At 44.7% G+C, this 20,291-nt stretch overlaps 1 protein-coding gene across 2 annotated transcripts in view; it reads right to left on the minus strand.

Annotated features, from left to right (window-relative positions):
• Nucleotides 1-307: 307 nt before the first annotated feature.
• Nucleotides 308-20,291, minus strand: part of CDHR1 (cadherin related family member 1) — a 48,530-nt gene continuing 28,546 nt past the window's right edge. Inside the window, exons 13-17 of one of the 2 annotated variants that reach the window (XM_049809689.1) lie at nucleotides 16,227-16,391; nucleotides 13,995-14,062; nucleotides 11,174-11,402; nucleotides 9,992-10,246; nucleotides 308-3,147 (exon numbers count right to left, since the gene is read on the minus strand). In XM_049809689.1, the coding sequence (XP_049665646.1) occupies nucleotides 2,596-3,147; nucleotides 9,992-10,246; nucleotides 11,174-11,402; nucleotides 13,995-14,062; nucleotides 16,227-16,391 (1,269 nt within the window). In that variant the 3' untranslated portion in view covers nucleotides 308-2,595. Of the gene's footprint in view, nucleotides 4,080-9,991; nucleotides 10,247-11,173; nucleotides 11,403-13,994; nucleotides 14,063-16,226; nucleotides 16,392-20,291 lie in introns of both variants that reach the window. The other variant, XM_049809691.1, reaches the window with a different exon arrangement.

Raw genomic sequence — 20,291 nt, forward strand, 5'->3', positions numbered from 1 at the left:
TGCCCCCGGGGCCATGCTGCAGCAGGCTGCAGAGCACAACGGGCACTCGGCCAGGGGCTCGTCTCTGACCCTGCCCATCCGCCGTGCTCCACAGCATCCCGCTTCTTGCCTCCTCTCCTTCCAGGCTGGTGTTGCCCCAAACCGACACGGTCCCTCTCCTGACTCGCGGTCTGAAAAACGAGCCATTTGGTCATCCTAGGAAGCTGTCTGGCTGCCTGTGCCCGTGCGGTCACATAACAAGCAATGACAAGGCATCGTTGCCAGCAGAACAACATCATGCACAGAAACACCTTTTACAGGTTTTTTTTTAATTTATTAAAAAAACACCCCTGAAGTTGAAATACAGAGTAACCGGAAAAAAGTCTCACAGCATAGTAATAAAACATCTTTATTCCCTCTTAAATATAATCTCTAAGACTATAAGCCTATAACTCCTGTTAAATCTCACTTAATTGAATGGTCTTTAAAGGCTTTCCTCATTGGACAATGAACATTGAATACTGGCTTCAACACAACAGCGGGAAAACAGTAGTACAGGAAATAAATCACAGACTCTTGGTACCTCGGGAAACGTTGCAGAACTTGGTGGAGACGCAACCAGCAGAAGATGCGTGCTTGTGCAGGGCAGCAGGATTGGGGCCGGGGGCTGCACGTCCCCTCCCTCCCACCGGCTCACAGCTGAACGACAAGGATGACGTGACCGCACACAGCGCAAGAGCCTGGGCCTCATGCCACGCGGCCCCAGGAGGAGGAATAAGCAAGAAAACAGTGGAGGAAATGAGAGAGGCGGAGAGGCTCTGGGAGCAGTGCTGCTGCCACGGCCCCCAGCTGGGACCCTGCTGCACCTTTTGGCTACAGCCCCTGGCTCAGCCCATGGGTGACATGAGCCATGGTCACCCTCTGGCTTCTAGGTGTCTTGAACTGAAGTTCAAAATTACGGGATTTTCCCTGTAAGTGGGTAACTTGTTATTCAACCAGCTATCCCCTACTCTGAAGAAGTCCTGGTGCAAACAAAGGGAATTACACCAGCTAATGGGGTGAGAGAAGAGGAGCCCCTGAGGGCCAGGTCTGCTGATCCAGCTGAAATGACAGCTGGATAAGAGTCTCGTGAATTAACACAGTGTCCTGTCCTGTAGGGTTTGCTCCCCATCTTGATGTTCACGGTGCTGAGCCATGGGAGCCCAGCTGCCCTGTGGGGCCAGGGCTCAGGCAGAGGGTGCAGGGTGCTGCTCCCCAGCCAGCCTGGTGCATGCTGCCTTCTCCCCAAGGGATGGGAAACAGCCAGGCCCAGCTGAAAAACATCTCTTCAGAAACAAACATGAGGGAGAAACTGTGGGGTAGATCCAGTGAAAAAAGTGCTCTGCCTTTGGTGCCTTTTTACTGTCATGTAACAGGAAAAAAAGGTGTCAGATGCCGCCCCCCCCCCCCGCCCCCTTAACTGTTGCATAATTCACTCAAAAATACTGATAGGACAAACAAGAATATTTTATGGAAACCTCCTTTTGCACTCACCAGTCCCTGGAGTAAGCCAGGAAAGGTGATGAAATACATTCCCCGACACCTCCTGCTAGCAGTGCACAAAACCAAATGATCTTTCCAGACACTTCCCTGATGGACATATGCGACTTTACAGCACTTGTCTGTATTTTTCACTTATCATTTTTCTCTCGGTTTTACCTTGTCTTCCCTGCTGCTTTAATCATGTCCTTCTCCTGCTGGCCTCTCCCTCATGAGGGGACGCGGTGTCAGAAGGAGTGAGCGCTGCTATTGAACTGCGCTCAAATCTTTCCCCAGCTGGTCTAGGGAAGGCTGAGGTGGCCCTCCCGTCCCCTGATGAGCAAGCAAGTCCAGGGCAGAAGCAAAAGCGCAGCATCATGTCAACGTACTCTGGCAAAATCCGGCATAAGCTGCAGGAAAATGATGAACTTCTCCAAGCCTGCCCCCTTACCTTTTGGAAATGAAGGTACTCGGGCCATGAGCACATCGCTCCGCCAGCTGTTGCAAAGCATGTGGTGCCCTGAGGACAGCGAGTACCAGCTACGTGCTACCCTCCTGCAGCGCGCAGTGTCGCTGATGTAGGAGACTTGCACGTCGGTGCTGGTGCCACAGCCAGGCCAACATCTTCAATAAGCGGGTCTGGGATTTCAAGTGACGTTCTTTTGGACACCTCAAATCCACCTGCCAGACCAGGTCAGAAGTGGCATCGTCCGGTGCCTTGGCTGCAGAACGTCTTGGTTGAAAACCAGGACTCTGGGTAGGGACCTCCAAAACCAGGGCAACCTGAATCCCCCTTCGCCTGGGGAGATGGTGGCCGGTGTGAGGGTACTCGGCAGCCCGGTCAGACAGCTGCAGGGAGGGAGCAGCACTGGGACACGAGCCGAAGGGACTGCAGTCGCAACTGGACACGGGCTGCAGAGTCTGCTATGGGTGGGGTGACTCCGTAGCGTGTAATACTTGCAGAAGGTGAGGGGTGGCTATCACAGCAAGAAGCTGCTGTCAGTTCACAGGGTGCTGACGGACACGGGGAAGACCACGGCACATAAATACATCCATGCACAGCCATGATCCGCAGTCTCTGGGGGCTGCCAAGAGCACCTAGATGTGGGGCTCACTGATAGCTGCGTTCCTCTCCTCAAACTTCATTTTGAGCTCTGACACGAGGGCATTGTGGGCGCTGCCATGACCTCTCTTCTTCAGCTGCTTGTTTATAAACTTGGGCGTGAGGGAGCCGGACACGGTTGACACCCGCCACCCTGGGGCGTCCCCCCTGGGAGCCAGGGCGGGGGGCGGCGGGGGCAGGGGGGCGGTCGGTGGCACGGGGGCAACCTGGATGTTGTTGTTGCTGTTCTCATTTTGGAGGCTCTTGGCATCATCCTCAACAACAAACTTCTCCGCAGCATTGCTGGGCCTCTTGAACTTCAGCCACTCCATCCTGACTGTCCGGGACTGGGGGGTCTGTCTCTTTTTTATGATCCTTCTTACCGGCATGATTTTGTTGGACCGCTTATTGCGCCAGAACATGGCAGTAGAGATCATGATAGTTATCAGCACCATTATGCCCATGACACCAGCTAGCACTCCTAAGGCTTTCATGGGGTTATCTTTAGTTTGCATCAAAAAGGCGGCCATAGGCCCTTTGTGAAGAGTCTGTAAAAGAGTACAAAGAAAACACGTGACTTACTCTATGGGACAGACAGTGACCCAGAAATTTCATTTGTCCAAAATATGTAACAAGCAGGGGCTGACTAATGGGAATTGTCTCTAAAAAAAAAAAAAGAGAGTCAAAGAGCCAGTCCAAGTTTGGAGAATTTAGATGGAGCAGGAGACTGGGCAAGCATTACTGTACTGTGAGATGGATGACTGTCGAACACAAAAGCTTACAGGAGTATTACCACCAAATTAGGACAGATTCCTGCATGTCACCATAGTGTTTGTTTAACTTGCAAGAACCGAGCAAGAAAATAATTGGCTCCAGGATCTGCAGCTGTATTGTTGTACTACACTTCAGAGTTAATTTCCTAGGAATAATAGTGTTGAACACAAACAGAAGTTTATGAGTAGAAAATGATCTTTCAAAAACAGTTGCAGGTGATATGGTGATGCAGTTTATAGGACTATTACTGAGCATTGAAAATATTATGAGAAAACTTCACTTTATAAAATTACAGTATACAAATGAGTAGTTAGCAGGTATGTGCTGCATTCTGTTTTCAAGTACTCTTTTACAGACATAACAAAACTCTTTGAGGTAGGGAAGATGAGTAGAGCTAAAGAGCTTTGCTTTTAGAAATAAAAGAAAAAAAAGCAATAACATGAGCTACATATGGCATATTAAGGACAAATGAATGGCCAGTTCACTTTGTAGCTTAGCACACTGTGCGTCTCGGAGGTCCCCGTATGATTTTGCGGATTTTGCCCTGCGGGTGGAGCCTGGATCTTTTCACACTTTTCCAGTACATGATGGTGGAGATCACCATTGTTACAGAAATGGTGGAAAGGACGCCACTCATGCATATTCCAAATATTGTCCATGGACGCTTCTTGAGGCCTAAAATATAGGATTTTACCCTGGACTTGATCTGGAAATATCAAAAATAAGAGAAATGATCAACCCTCACATGGTTATATTTGAAAGAGGCCAGGATCTATTATAAATACAGTTCGGGAACTAGGGTGAAATGTGTACAGGATAGAGAGCGTATACAATAAAGGGAGCTAAGTGTTGAACTAGGCACAGAAGAGGAGACGCAGTGACATTGAACTGAATCCAGAAACACTAAAAGAAGTTAGGAAGCACATATAAACACTTGGCTGACCAGGAAATAAAAGGTAGCAGTGTGGCACATAGATCACCGTTATTCATGGCATGGACTACTTTTCCAAGAGAAGTTCATAATGAATACAAGCTCCTGCAACGGTATCTGGACAGACAGTAGTGTTGTGCAAGGCCAGGAGATCCTTCAGAAATGGCACACTGGCAAGCAAGTTTCTTTACCAAGAGCTGGTCATAAAGCTATGTGCAGCTGCGGAGAGACAGGGCTACCCACTATGCCCCACTCCTCTGGCCTCGACCCCAGGAGGGAATCATCACCCAAACTTTGCATGTCTAGTAACAGGTTATCTGCATTGTAGTTAGCAGTCTTAAGCTCCCAGCTTTTAGTCAATGGGGAGAAAAGGACACCTCCAGAGTAGTAGTCACCACATGCTAAAATAGGCGTCAAAGACAGTGAGTATAAGGAGAGCCTTGTGACTAGCTTGGACTTGAACCTCTGATTTTTAGACATTTAAAGTGAGATTAGATGGATTTCCCTGTATGACTCTAAATTGGACACTCATCTCTTTATACTCCCCAGTCTGCGGAGGGAGGTGACTAAGAGTATCCCCAAAGGATGCTTCAGAGTGCCTCTTGTCATGTGTTACACAGCTGTACTATTTATTTTTAAATCGAGATCCTAAACTTAGGGAATGTAAATTCATTAATAAACACCCTTCTTCACTTCACTTCTGCATTTTCACAGCCTACCTCAAACACATTATCCAAGCCCTCTCTTCCCCTACCCTGAATGTTTCTTGTTGCCAAAGAGAAATGGGTGAAGAAATGCTATTGAAACTCATGGACCATGTTACCTTACAGGTAGTAATGAATTTTCATCATTTTGCTGTGCAGTTATGAAGAGGTGATTAATACCAAAACTAAGACCATTAAAAGCTGGTTCAGCCTATACTCTAGTTGCTGGGCCTGTATTATACAAAGCTTTGCCTAGAATCAGCCTTTGATAACAACTCTTTTGTAATGTCTGCATAAAAACATAAGGCATTTTGTAAGCATACAGTGGGAGAATTTCTGTTTGTCATGGCCATGACACTCACAGGATAAATAGGAGGAAAAACTTGCAAACCCAGCCTGGAATGTCATCGCCCTCGCCAGCCTGCAGAATAGCTTATGGTAAGTGCGTTTGTCACCAAAAAGCTTTGCAGTCTTGTCTGTGTCATCACTGTGTCCCAGTCAGTTAACACACAGAACAGGTCTGAGCACCCTCTGACAGTGAAAGTCTGGGAGCATTTGGACACCTAAGTTTTAGCAGTTTGGCCCTGAGCACTACGCAGCACACACATACAAAACAACATCAAGTCCTTGTATCGATTACCAACAGTGCCTCAGAACTGCGTCAACAAATAGTGCCACTTTGTAATTTATTTAGCTGTTGGTTTTTCCTGTTGTTGTTTTGAAGAGTACTGATTTTTCTTGTAAACATAAACCAAAAGCAGATACACAATGAAATGAAAGCTGGTATGGGAAGCACTGTCATATCTCTGTGGGCCAAAACCTGGAAGAAGCACTCTCTTTCTTAATAGCCATCAAAGGAGTTAAAATACCACTGCTCACAAAAGATAATGCTGTGCCGTTTTTTTTGCTGTGACTTCACAGTTATAATGAGCACTGGCCCAGAGAAGGGTTGGGGACAATTAGAGGGTTACAGAACCGTGGCAGACTTTTGGAAGTAGCTAAGCTGTTCGTATCGGCTTCAAGAAAGGAGAACTCCGATCCTGGGACAAGAATACAATTAAAAACATTAAAGCAACTGTTTGGATTAAAAGATGTCGTCACCTGCTTATTCAAAAGGCACATATGGTCCTTTGCAGAACCCTTGTGACTGTCTTTCCCCTGCAGAGAAGCTCCTTGGCCCAAATCCCGTGGGGTGCTGAAGTGTCCAGCAGTCACTGGGACTCGCCAGCTTTTGAGGGGCTCTAACACTGACACTGCCTTTGAAGCCAGTTTCGTAAGACCCAGTTTAAGCGTAGATAGATGCTTTCAGGCTGTGTACCTGAAAGGCAGGCTGTGGAAAACACCCCTCTGCAGCACGTGGGGCTTATTCTTGCCACCCTTCCTCCACAGTGGCATCCTCCTCAAAACCCTGAGTTTTCCAAAGGGATGCCCCTGTCTCTCCTACTGACATGGTGACTTATTTCCTTTGTTTTTCTCTCTCCTGCCACAACAGTTTGCAGTGTACAGGCATCCACACCTCCTGGCAGCTTCTCAAGAGCCTTTCATAAGGCATGGGTTGCAGTGAGCAGAACAAATGGGCAACATATGCAGAAGTTGGACCCAACAGGAGTGTGTGGTTGAGCCGTTCAGCCACGAGACCAGCTAAGGCTCACCAGCTATATTTAGAAGTCTAAGTAAGTAGGTGAAGCTGTTAAGAGCCCAAGCTATTGCAGATTATAGACAACTCAGGCTGTGGTGACTTGAGCAAGTGGATCTGTACAACAAACCAGCTGGTTCCGAGGAGCCCGCTTCCACATATTCAGCATTTCTGGGATTTTGCTTCAGATTGCTCTAGCCTGGTTGCAGGGACAGACTTCCTGCTAGTGTCAAAGCACACTAGGTGTGCTCCCCAAACATGTTTTCATCTGAAAGAAGCCCGCTTTGTGGGCTTGGAGCTATCTGAGACATGAGCCATCCCACAGTACGTGGGGATGATCAGGAGATTTGCTTCAGAAGTAACTCCTGATCCGAGGTAGAACACAAGCTGCCCCCTCCAGTGCTTACCCAAAGAGCAGTGCTATCACCGTATACAAAGCCTGCATTTACACCACTTTGCAATGCAAACATGAGCATGGGGCAAGACTTCTCAAGTTGAACCAACCTTCTCTGAACAATTTTTTTCGAGGTCTGTGTAACTGTGGAAAGAAGAGGCTAACTGCTCTGCAAATGTGGCAAAGGATGTTTGGTACCATCAGCAACCACACTTCCCATGGTTGCAGAGTTAGTGTGGGAGAGGAGGAGATATTCACGTTAATTCATGGAAGGTATTTGTTGAACCTTTCAATTAGGAGAATCTAAAACTGAGACTCACCAGCTATATTTAGAAGTCTCAATGAGTGGCCAAAGCTACTATGAACCACAGATCATGCTGTCTAAATGTGGACTTAAGCCTCAGTCCGTGAAGAGGGGTAAAAAAACACCCCCATATATTTGCAGAACCTCAGTGGAGTCATGAAGAGGCAGAGGGGTCGCTCCATCAGGCCAACATTCAGGATCAGGAGTGGGAAGATACTTTCCGTGAAAATCTTGGGCAGCAGGAATAGATTTTTGAGTGAGACATAAGGGTGAAAAAAGAGTGGCTTTTTCAGCATATGTTTCTTATTCGGTTGAGAAAGGATAGGAAATTAGCAGATGCCACTCAATACCAACTTCCATAAAACCAGACTCAGTTAAATTAAAAGGCCTCTGGAATTTTTTATCACTGTATTTTTCCAAGAGCAAAAGGTCCTTTTGATGTGCAATACTGCTGAACTTAGCCACAAGGCATCTATCTCGAAGGGCACAGCCTTGTGCTAATTGCAATGGTAAATGTTAATCAGAAAATATGCCTGTTTAATTACTTAGTGTGATTAACACTGCAGGAAGCCTCTAGAGGATGTATTCAAAATATCCTCCTTATCCAAAATCAGTAATACATAAATGCCCACCAAACAGCTAACTAAAAGAGACTTTGTACAGCTGGAGCACAGAGAGCTGAAATGTACATTTGTAACAGCGAAAGTGTGAGTGTGTGTGTACGCAATGTCCCTATACCAAGAGACTGTTTTTTTTCACAAAGTGTTAGCAGTGACTGTGCTGTTCTTGGGACATAGGAAGTGACCACAGGTTTTGTACGGTGGCACTGCATCTCGCTCACATGCAAGCTGAAATTGGAGAGTGGTTTTTCCTAGGAGAGATGATGCTCTTGGACAAAAAAAATCACCAACCCAAATCATTGCAAGCAACAAAAGAAATAATGGAGAAATGTACAAAAGCTTACGGAGGATGCAACATCAGATTAGTAGTGTGGATCCTGCTGAAGAGACCTATTCAAGTGAAGAAAGAAGATGCTATTGCTATCTCAGGCTCTGTGTCGGGACTTGGCATCACAAAGAGTATGGGAAGAAGTCCTCTGAGAGGGCTCCATGTCTTGACAGCCCTCTCTGCTTCCCTTTTAGACTTTATCAGGAGGGGTGCTCCCTCACTTTGTGCCAGATCTGTACCCCAGCAGGGGGAGAAAAGGAAGCAGAGGGGGACTTTGTATGAGACACCTTCTTCATCAGGTGCTGATGTCGCTTCAAGCACGAGAAGGAAATCCAGGAAACTCCTTATCCCAAAGCATCAGCTGCTCTTGTTTTCCTTCCAGATGTCCTTCACCAGCTGTTCAGGGACACATCTCCCGCCCCGGCAGAGGCGGTGTGGGGCACCCTCCCTCCCCTCGACACGCCTCAGCCTTAGCCCCACGCTGACAGAGAGGTTGCGGCTCATCCGGGAGGGGAGGGAAAGCTGGAGGCCAGATGCTGGGGGGCCAACAGTGGGGACAGGGCACCCCCTCTGCTAGGGCAGTCCTGGTGGGGCAGGCGCCGACCACAGAGACCGGGAATTACTCCTGCACGGCTGGTGGCTGAGTTTACCTTGCTGACGAGCGCAAGTGTTCGCTGCAGACACCTGTTAACCTCCAGCAGGCTCTGAGCCCTATACAAAAAGTAGCATAGAAATGCACCTGATAAGGGGCATCAGTGGAATAAGAGGAGATGGAGAAAACAGAGAAAGATTGTAGCAGATAAAGGAGCAGTGGGTTCATTTTGACCAAGCGAAGAGAAGGCCAACTGCTGTCTGTAGGAAGAGATTTGCATCGTTGCCCGGTGTGTGTGTGGTCCAGAGACTGTAAGGCTAATGATGTGTTTCTCATCTACTTGAAAGGCCATTTCCTCCCTGCTGGTACCTACTTAAAGGCATGTCAAGGCAGTTACAATAAACAAGAATCATGCGAGCATGTGCTGCTCACCATAAATCGCTGCTTGTTCTTTGGTTGATGTAAAAGTTGGACTAACAGGAAACTCTCAACCTACATGTGCTATTTTTTAGAGTCTTCTTGTTCTGTCTGCTAATAATACTGCAATTATGAAACTCACATCCAAAATTCTACATACTTCAAAGCACTTCTATAAGGTTTTCTCATTTTTCCTGTGTCACTTATGTTGACTTGCAAAACTGGCCTGATATATTTCACTCTGGCGCCAGCTACTTTCCACTCACTTTTTGTAGGGGAAAAAGATTGTTTTCATCTCCTGAATGAAAACAAAAAAGCAGAAATTTAGCAGTCAGGATTTACCTTTACTCTCGGGAGTCTGCAGTCCTTAATTTGCATCTCTCTTTAACAACCAGATGCAAGAAATTAATCTCCCAACCACATTATGCTCCCACCTTTGTACCTTTCAGTTTCTCTGATCAAAATGTCTTTGACATTTGTGGCTGTAGAATCCAGCTTCACCACAAGGCTCTAGAAACACTCCACAAAACGGAGCCAGCAAGAAAGGAGAAGCAATGACTGGCAACTTTTTGGCTGTTGATTTCAATTCCTGAAGTATTTTTAAAGTAGTCTCAGAAATGGAGCAAGCAGTGACTACTCTGGTGCCTCTCAAGGATCATCTCACATAAGAATTTTTTAAAACATTTTCTTACCTCTTCTGTGATATCAATCTTCAGAACTGCCGTGGTACTGAAGGACGGGGAGCCTCGGTCTTTGGCCTGCACCACCACTGACCATATGCAGTCTTTGTTCTTTGTGATGTTGTGGATGATGTCCAGGGAACGGATATAGGATTTCAGCTTGATTTCCCCTGTGCTTTGGTCTATATCAAACACATTGGCTGGATCTGCTTGCATGATGGAATAATCCACAATGTTGTTGGGTTCTTCTGCATCTTGATCTATGGCCTGGTAGGGGAAGTGTAAAGAACAAAGATGTTGTTGTTTGTATCTTTGCCTGAAGACAAAACTCTAAAAGTTTTTGAGTGTTCACTTCTGATAATATCCATGCTGTGAGATGACTGGGCTGTTTTTGTTTCATCTTGGAAACAATTTCCTCTTTTCTGGTAACAGCTATGCTACATTTTCTAGTGAAAACCAGCAGGACTAGAGGTTTTTTGTGTAAGTGATTTCTATTTGAGCTTAAATAAAATCAGAGGAAAAACTGAACCATAACCTATCTGTAGATGCAAATGGTCCACTGCTGGGGAGCTCTCACACAGCATGGGGGACAAATGTGAAGTGATAGAGAACAGTGGGATTAACTCCACACTATAAAATCTAGCTGCCTTAATTTTTGTGCTGTGCAATTTATTCTGCTAACAATAGGTGTTGTGTAATCAGGCTTCACTATATGCATTCAAATATGTGTAACGTAGAATGTTCTGCTCCTTTGCCTGTGAATTGTTATTGCTTTTCTTTTTTTTAACCTCCTGTTCCACACTGGATCAATGAATACAATTCTGCAAAGACAAGGGAAAGAAGTTGTGTGGTTGAGCACAAAGGTGCGGCAGGAAGGTTAAGTATTCAAAACCCTGTACTTTCATTCGCTCATCTTATTTGGGCTTATGATCACTGTATAATCCAAGATCCTCCACCAGCTAATGGTTCCAATACTGTAACAGAACTTTATCTTTTGCCTATAGAATTTATTTCTCCTTCTCAGCAGTCTGCAAATACTATCATTCCACACTTTAATCCATTTGTTATGTACAAATGGATGTGCAAAATAAAGCTCCAGGAAAAGCCAACTTTTAGACATTCACCATGATCCCTGAGCAGAGCTGGGGCTTTTCCAAAGCACTCTGCTTTGTGACACACTGTGTCGTCTCTCACCTCTATCTTCACCGGTGACCCGATGATCATCGTCTTTTCCTGGATGTTTTCATTGAACTCTGGAGAGTGGTCATTGACATCTAGCACAGTGATAAACACTTCAGCCAGGCTGTATTTCCCATCCGTGTCCTCTGCCTTCACGTAGAAATTATACTTCGAGTTCACTTCAGCATCTAATACAGCCCAGGGCTGGGTGTAAATTATACCCGTTGATGGGTGGATTAGAAACCTGGAAAAGAAGCATGAAAAGACTTTTGTGGTTTTTGGTCACTTAATGTGTGTTTACAGCCTGGGGCAAAGGTGGGCGCTAAACATTGAAATGCTGTTTCCAAAGATTAGTACTTTTCACCTAACTCCTGTCTGGCCGATGTTTCCAAATCATTCACTCCACCTATTTTTGGCTTGTTCCTTTAGGCTTGAAAACCAGAGAACTACCAGTGTCTGGTGTTTTTCTATCTATTGTGGATTAGCCATTTTAGCTGCATTTTCTGTTGAAGTCTTTGTCCTCAGTAAATGCTCAGTGTGATGGCCTTCTCCCAGAGTGATTTCTTTGCGTTAAAACACTAAGGAACTGCCTTTTTTTTTTCCCAGTTTATAAGTACCATGTATCAGATCGTGTCCTGCATAAATTAAGATTGATTAATGTCACCTCAATAGCTAAGGGAAGTATGCTGTGTATCATATTTTAAGCTCTTCACTTCTCAGAATGGGTAGGAAAAATGGCTGCTCTCAAATCCCCCAAAGTGCAGGGCAAATTATCTCCTCCAAAAATAATCACTTTTCCATAGACTGGCACTGGGATGGAGTGGTTGTTCAGAGTTATCTGTAGCAAGTTCAATTCTACACATTTGTAATTACTGAGACAATGTCAAAAGTGTCACCCATAAGCTTGGATTTATAGAGAAGATGATACCAACACAGTGTCTCTTTAAAATGGACTGCCAGTGCAGGCTCCAAGCAGTAGGGTTTTTAACAGATGAAAGGTTTTATATACCCTTTAGTTAATGTACAGGATACCAAAATATTTTCTGTATTCCAACTGTGAGCGCAATTGAGAGCGATTATAAAAGGGGCACTTAATAATCCAGAATCCTCAACTGTTTTCATTACCCTGTTAAACAGAAATAGTTTTGACGAAAGCCAAGACCTGGAGGTGGAAAGAGCAGTGCAAACTCTTGGTAGGAGACAGTGCCTGTGCTGAGTGCCTCCTTAGCACTCAACCCAGCCTAACCATGCTGAGAGGACTCTCAGCACGCGCATTTTAGTGGAAGAATAGAAGCACTGAGATGTGAAGACATCACAGCAGTATACCCCACTCCCAATGGCAGTTTGGATGTAGGATTACCAGCATGATGGTTTTATCTTCAACAGTTAACACCATTCCTCTTACCCCAGTGCAATTCATCTCTCTGCCAACACAACTGCATATCCACTGATGAAAAAATCATGTATCTAATTGAAACTCTCAAATCTGCATCAAACTTTGTGTTCTGCAAATCTGGAGGTCCCAGGGCTGGGAAGTCAGCCTTGCAGAGCCGTGCCATTCTGGCACAAGGAAAAGAAAAAAAAAATCATACTTAAGAAGAACAAAAAAGTCTTCACATCTTAATTTCCTCATTCAACAGCATAAAAACTGTGAGTCCGGGCATCTCCATAACTCAAATCAGAATAAAGTTGCACTCATTTTTTTCTAAATCCTTTGTCAACAACCTTCACAAGCTTCTTTGCACCAGCTGCTATATTTTAAACGTAAGAGGTCTGCCTGCATGACATGACCTTTGACTGCTTGCCTCTATGCAGTCAGCAGCTAGCTTAAGGACTTAGTGAAAAGCTCAAAATAATCCATTGTGGAAATGCTTCCATATGTGTATCCTTCTGGCTACAGAAGAGGTTCACCCTTAACATCTTGGATTTTGGACTTTGATTGTGCCTCTAAACGGCTTTCACCTTAACAAGAAGAGTTCAGCTTTAACTCCAGGTGGATAATGTACGGAGAAAAACGGATTCTGGGGATGAGTGCCTGAAAAGCTCATTTATTTCCAGTATTCTGCCCTGCAGCCGCACCATGTCGAGGAGCCGCAGGTTCCAGCAGCAATATCTGTGATGGCCAGTGATGCTAGCCATGGCTGGGAGCCCCAACCAACAGGCCAGGGCAGCTGCTGGGATGGAAGCAGTGTGGGAGAACCCAGTGTTTTAGGATGTTCTTACCCCAGCACTGTCCCCAAAGGCATGGAGAGGGAGCTCTGCCTACAAAATTAAGTAAGCATCAGATTCCCTTCTTCCCTGGTGCAGGACTATTAGGTTTAAATATATAAAATGCTTTGAACACCCAATGCAGCTGGCCTCCCAAGTTAAAGCTTATATTCTTGAAAGTCTTGTCTTCTTTGATTTATTTTGACAAGAGTTGAAACGGAACTATTTGTACAGGTATATGGAAAGGGAAAGGGAAAGAGCAAGGGATTCCCCCCCCCCCCCCCCAAGAACTGACTTTTCACAACAACTCAACCAAAACCTCCTCTTTCTCTTACAAGTGTTTTTCAAATGGCGATCGAACAGATCCTGTGTGTTGGTACTTCAGCTGCCTTATGTCTCTTTGGGGGCTTGTGGGTAAAATTCCATGGGTTCATGAAGCAGATGTTTAATGATCACACTAGTTTTTCTGTTGTTTTCATAGAATTCATAAAGAACATGGCATAAATGTCCTTGGAAATGAGCAGGTCAAGCATGAGCCTGTTCTTTTAAAACTCTGCTTAGAGGTTATGTAGTTTTCTTTTTCTTTTTTTTTTTTTTTTTTTTTTTTTTTTTTTTTTTTTTTACTTACAGATCTGCTCCTGTTCCATAGATAGAGTACTTGACTTCTCCCCAAAGCCCTGAATCTGGATCTGTAGCCTTAAGAAAAGAAAATAAGAGAGTAATCCTTTACTGAATTGCAAAAATAAATGCTTCATTTTTCTTTTAACAGCAGGCCATGTAAAAACCCAAATGCTTTCCCCTCTTGTTGCTATCACATTTTTAGGAGGAAATCACATAACAAATGTGCACCCACAAAACTGCAAAATGTAACACAAGGAAATGTCACTGGCTGTCCCAGGGAAGGTGGGAAGATGCCGCCTGTCTCCCGGCCAGGCTGGCACCCAGAGGCTCCAGCAGGGAGAAAGCCACTAGATGGCTCCATCTATTGATATTTAACGTATCCTTCCTTTAATAGAGATGAAGCTAATCTCGATGACACGAACAAACTGCCCACTCTCAAGCTTTCCTAATTATCAGTTAAATATTAATGTATATTCCCTAGACAAAATTATTTACTTTATATAGAGTATTTTTTAAGCCTCTGTTTGTTTAATTGATTCAATTTAAAGTAATGCATAGCAAATGTTTTGATCTATACACAATATTTCAGCTTTGTTTATATTTTAATCACTCTTGTGCCTGTATGACTTTTAGTAATGCAGATACCACACCAGATGATATCTTTGTTCCTGACTCTTGTTGGCTTCCTTTCTTAGCTCAGGATTAGGAAAGCTATTGATTCAGTAACAGCTATTCCCACAAGCTCCTGCTTCTCTGATAGCTCTGAGCAGGTGTTACATTATTCTGTTGTATCTGGCCATCAAAATTCATGGTGGCAGTGGTTGATTCATTCATCTTCCCATTTAAATATTTGAAAACTGGAACAATGTCTTTGATTCCTGCACAGTTGACGTAACACACCTGCAGCCCTACTGATAGGTGGTTTTTAGTTCTTTGACATGAGCTTGTCAGATTCTCTCACCCCGTAAGTTTGACCACAGTCTACTTTAGGATTGCCTAACTTTTTCTAAAACATTTGCACGCCTGGGACTTCTGCCAGAATTGCCATCCTGAGTACTTGGAGTATCTCAGTTTGTCAAACATATTTGTGAATGTGGGTCAAGTACTGAGTTGACAGCACATGACAGTATATTTTGCACAGACGCCTCAGCTACACTGTCCTGTGCACCTTGGCTCAGAATGGCTAGTTTTGTTGCTTTTGCAAACTTTTTAAAAATTTCTTCTTTTGCTGTCCACCTCCTAGAATTTGTTATTCCTCTTGCTGCAAAGATAGTGATGTTTGGGAATCTCTGTTTTCTACAGCTTTCCTATTAGTTTGCTCTAATAACCTTTTCTGTATTGTTTATGTTCCACTTCTTTCATTCTTCCGTCCCTAAAATTTGCCTTCAGCACTTTATTATGCTGATTATTTAATATATTTTTACTTGCAGCCAGCCCGTGCTGGAGATCTCTGGCAATCTGCCTCTATCGTCCTTACCCGTGAGGCCTCTGCAAGGTGACTTGCATCACCCACTGAGCCCACACGGCCAGGAGCCTTCTTGGCTTTGTGACATAAGGTCTGTTTCCAGTCCTAGCAGCTGCATTAAGGAGACACAGCTCACACCAATGGGTGGAAATGCTTCTCCAGCACATAGGGCCCATGTAATACCCTGACTTTCTTTCTAAGAAAATGTGAGATACTGGAAAATCTATGGGCATATTTTTCCCACTGTGAGAGGATACTTACATAGGGATCTTTCTTTCTCGGCTCTAAGAATTTTAATTTGATATTCTTGCCTTCATTAACTGCCTAATTATGCATTTAGTGGCCAGATTCCTCCCAGGAGGAGGAGACCAATACCTACTAAGCAGCCATCTTGTTTTCTTTTTAATCGTTCTTAAGCAAGCAAATCCAGTAAATCCAATTCCGCTTAGTCATAACTGAATCTTCCTGCTGGACACTGATTAGACTGGGGCTTTCTTAGTACTTCCAGACCATGTGATTTGTCTTAAAAGAAGATGGCCTTTAATTAAAACCCAAAGGAATTTTGTTGTTCTGAAAAATGTTTGCCTAAAACTTTATTTTTTCAGAAGTGACGGGTTTTTTGTTGATTCTGGAAAGGAAATGGAGTTCAGTCCAGAAGCTGAATGGTGAGTAAGATCTGCTGCATGCCTCTTGTCCACTATTTTTAAGGTACTTGAACTGTCTCCACAGACACCTAGAAAAGAGAGCATTTCTTAAGAGATGAGTGAAACTTACTGTAACAGCAACTACGTTTGAGCCCCCTGGGGAGTTCTCGGGGATCCTGGCAATGTAGTAGTCCGAGGAGAACTTCGGGACATTGTCATTGGTATCCAGCAAGCGTATAACTACGTCAGCCGTCGAGCTGAATTTCTCCGGTGTGTTCACCTCTATTGCAAGAAGCTGAGAAAAGCAGGAAATTACTACAAAGCAGCTATTAATACTTCTTAAAGGAGCTTCCTTCCACTCCCCATGGCACATTGGTGCATTTTAGCCTGGTTGGACCAGACGGCGCAAAAACAGGGAGATGATGAGCTAAGCCAGTATGCAGCCTAGGCTTGTTTCTGCATGCTTCCAATGGACAATCAAGCTGTGGAAAGAGGACCTCAAACCTGTGTATACGTATTAGACTTCACATGACAGATGCGGTTGGTCATAACTAACCAACACAGCTCGAAAAGCCATAATAAAAGCAAGCAAGCACCCATCCCTGGGCAGCTCCTAGAACTTAGGGAAACATAAGCACTGAATAATTTTGAATAATCACGTAAATTGAATCATGATCCTTTGCAGAGGAAGCATAAATTCTTCATCAGGAAAGATGTCAGGGCAATAAACTTCATCAAACAGGATAAAGAGATGAGAGAACCAGTGCCCTGGGATGTTTGGAAGCAGCAGTACCCCCACCCCAAATGCAGGATGGTCAGGGATCAGGCATGTACAGCAGAATCCCATTGCACAAAGTTTGTGAGAACTCCTACCACCAGGCTTCTTGGGACTCTACCCTCGCTGCCTCATGCTCATTAGGACTTTATCAGATGATACTCACTGGGACTTTTGAATTGCCTCACTGTCTCTGAGGAGGAACAGAGAGCTCTGGCATAACACGTTCTCATAACTCTGCTCATCTGAAAGGGCAGGCGACAGCACACAGCGAGACCAGGGATGCGGAGAAGCCAGGAGGATGGATGTTCTGGCTGGCTGTCAGCAGAGCTTAACACTAGCCCATACCTATCTCGTGCCTCAGCTGAGGGATGGCACTGCTGGGTTAGCAAGTTGGTTTTTTACATTGCCCCTTAATGCACAGCTAATTGATGCAGGGAAGGGCAGCCACCACAGAGAAGGAAGAGGATAACCCAGGAGTCCGGCGTGTGGCAGTTCTCAGTAGGCAGCAGGGAGCTCTCGGATCCCCGCCTGGGAACAGACCTGAGCAAGTGTTTGGTGAGTCACCTCTAAAGCCTCAGACAAGCACTTTTCCACAGGACTTCAGCTACTTAGCGCCAGATGTTTTCTCTCTTATTCTTAGCCTAACACGAAATAGCAGCAGCGTTTCTCCTGTGTCTCTGTTTGCTCCTCAGTAGATTAGGGGAATGTCAGTAGGAAGCCTGAGCTGGTAGCGCAGCAAGCCTATTGTTCAGGTGGGGTGCAACCGAGCAAGAAAGAGCAGTTTCAGCAACAGGTACGGAGAGACACCGAGCCCGCCACAGCCTCCAGCCCAGGCGTCTGGTCCCTGACGGGTGGCTGCATCACACAGAATCAGCGCTAGGACATCAGTCTTGGGCTCTGTAGGGGCTGAACCCAAATGACTAACACAATGACCAATGGTCAACCCTTTGGTTTTCATGCTTGGGCAGAGACCTAGTTAACACAAAGCGGGAGGACTCTAGAAACCTACTGGGGACAGCGCACCACTAATAGACCAGCGAGCAGGACATTTAACTGAGATACGAGAGGTTCAACTGAAAAATCCAGCGGCGCGGGTTTGAATTCCCAGTAGACACATGTCCCAGGAGCTCCCTCAAAGAGGGTGAATACTTATGTGAGCTTTGAGCTTTGGAAGGTGGAGCAGGGCTGCCGCAGCGTCTCCTGCCCCGCTGGTGCAGCTCCTCGCTGAGACGAGGGCTGTGGGAGCTCATCCTTCCCGTGCCGCTCGACAGGGGCTCAGCCTCTCTCCCGACATGCCACAGCTCCCCGTGGGGCAGGTGACGCACACCAGCGGTGGCACGTGCTGTGATCGGGTAAGTCTCTGCTCTGCTAGGTTTGGAGAAGTTTGTATTGCCTAGAGGTGACAGGGTTTGGGGAGGGCAGGGAGCAGGTTAAGTAGACAGGGAAAAGGCTATCTCTGTATCATCTCCTGGAGCTGTTCCTATTGTATGAACATTTATAATGGTTGGAAATAAACGGTGAAAGGGTTCTCGAAGAAATTGATCTTGAAGGATTGCTTGTAATTGCTATAGGACACATCTGCTCTGAAAGGGGAGTTTGGTCACTCCGCCTCTGTGCTAGCTTTTGTGTTTGGGAGTCCCGGATGATGTTACAGCAAAAGAAATTTTTGAAGGGGCATTCATACAGACATCGGTAAAAACCTGCTTGTGAGAAATCTCAGCTCCGAAAGCAGCACAGAGATAAAATCTTACTGCTTATCAAGCACATGGAGCTCTAACTAAATTATAACATCTGCAGTGAAATAATCTTTGCTGCTGGAATCAGCCCATCTTAGAATACCTTATGAGAGCTTAGTATTTTTACTTTGTTTTCTACATTCATTTTTTTATTCCCTCTCCTTTTAGCAGCCATAGTCCAGCTATGTCAACATGCTGACAACATCTTCCTTCAGGGAGGGATTTTTGTCAGCTTACTTGCCTGCAATGTCTTATACAGAGCTGTATTGTTTGTTTTATGCAGAGAGAGAAAAAGACAGCATAAAACTATTAGCTCACAGAACCACGTATCAACAATTAATACAAGTGCCAGCAGAGCAAACTGAGATGTCATCTTAGAAGTGGCAGGTAAATTTTTAAAACAGAATTTGATTTTGGCAACTGAACATAATTGCAGCCTCATCTGGCCCCTGTCTGTGGGAGATGTGAGCGTCTACAGAATGTGAGGGGTAGGTCCAGGCTCCTGTCGAGGCAGGATGTACTCTAAGCTGAAGGAGGTGGAGGCAGGAGGTTTGGCCCCCAAAACATGTCAGCCCATGACAAGGTGGGACAGCACTATCTGGGCCCTGTGGCAGAGGCAGTTGAGATGTAAGAGGGGTATGAGTTACCACAGCTGCCACACCGTGGGAAACCCACTCTAGCTCTTGGACAGCTGAAAATTAAGGAGGTCCTGACTACCAACTACATTTAAGAGCCAGCCCTAAATGGAAGATAGATTTTCTCTAGCAGCCTTTGCTTTGGGTAGTTTTTCAGTGCCTCTCCCAGTCAAATTAGCTTTTATTCCTCTCTGGCATTTTACAATTCAATAACAAAGCAGAGGAGAGGGATCATTGCTTACAGAAAAAAAACCCCTGAAAATAGCTTCTCAAAGCTTCTGTGGCATACATGTTGAATAGAAATGAGAATATATTTCATCCAAAATTCTAACCAGAATGACTACATTGGCAAGTAAAACTGGGTAGGAAGTGATCTGAACTTTTCAGGGAAATGGAGATGGCAATGAGGTCTTTATAAAGTATTTGCTGCCATATATTACTAACATATCATCCAGCTGCACCTTCTTCATTTGGAATCTAGACAAAGGCTCTGCATTTTTAGCAAAGCCTTATGGTCTTTCTCCAGTAGAAATAATTTCATTAAAAAAAAAAAAAAAAAGAATAACTGCTTAAGCTAAAAAAATATATATCCTTTTCCCTGGTAATTAATTCTTTCAGTGTTCATGACAATCACACTAACTACTTTGATTTCTATTAGTATTCATGAGGAGGCCATGTGTAACTTCTTTACTGGTCTTTTGGTAGTTTAACCTGAATAAATGTGTGCTTATTATAATTAGTTTCGGTAGCACTTTATAGCCCTTTCAGAATCTTCCATTTTAATACAGTAATGATGCCTCATTTTTGTAGCATCCATAACCTATGAAGCTCAAAATGACTAAGGAACATTACAAGAGAAGACATGAAGCATACTGCAGTGAAACTTGTTAAGGACACAAAGCAAACCATGTAGCAAGGGTGAGAACAAAATCCAGGAAGTTGGCTTCTGGACTGTGCAAAAAATGCTACTTCCTGTACAAAATTAAAACTAGGATATGTTAATACTCAGCCAGATAGCTTTGGCAATTTTTTTTTTTTTTTTTTTT

The sequence above is a fragment of the Accipiter gentilis genome, chromosome 9 (genome assembly GCF_929443795.1).
Source record: "Accipiter gentilis chromosome 9, bAccGen1.1, whole genome shotgun sequence".
Taxonomy (NCBI): Eukaryota; Metazoa; Chordata; class Aves; order Accipitriformes; family Accipitridae; genus Astur; species Astur gentilis.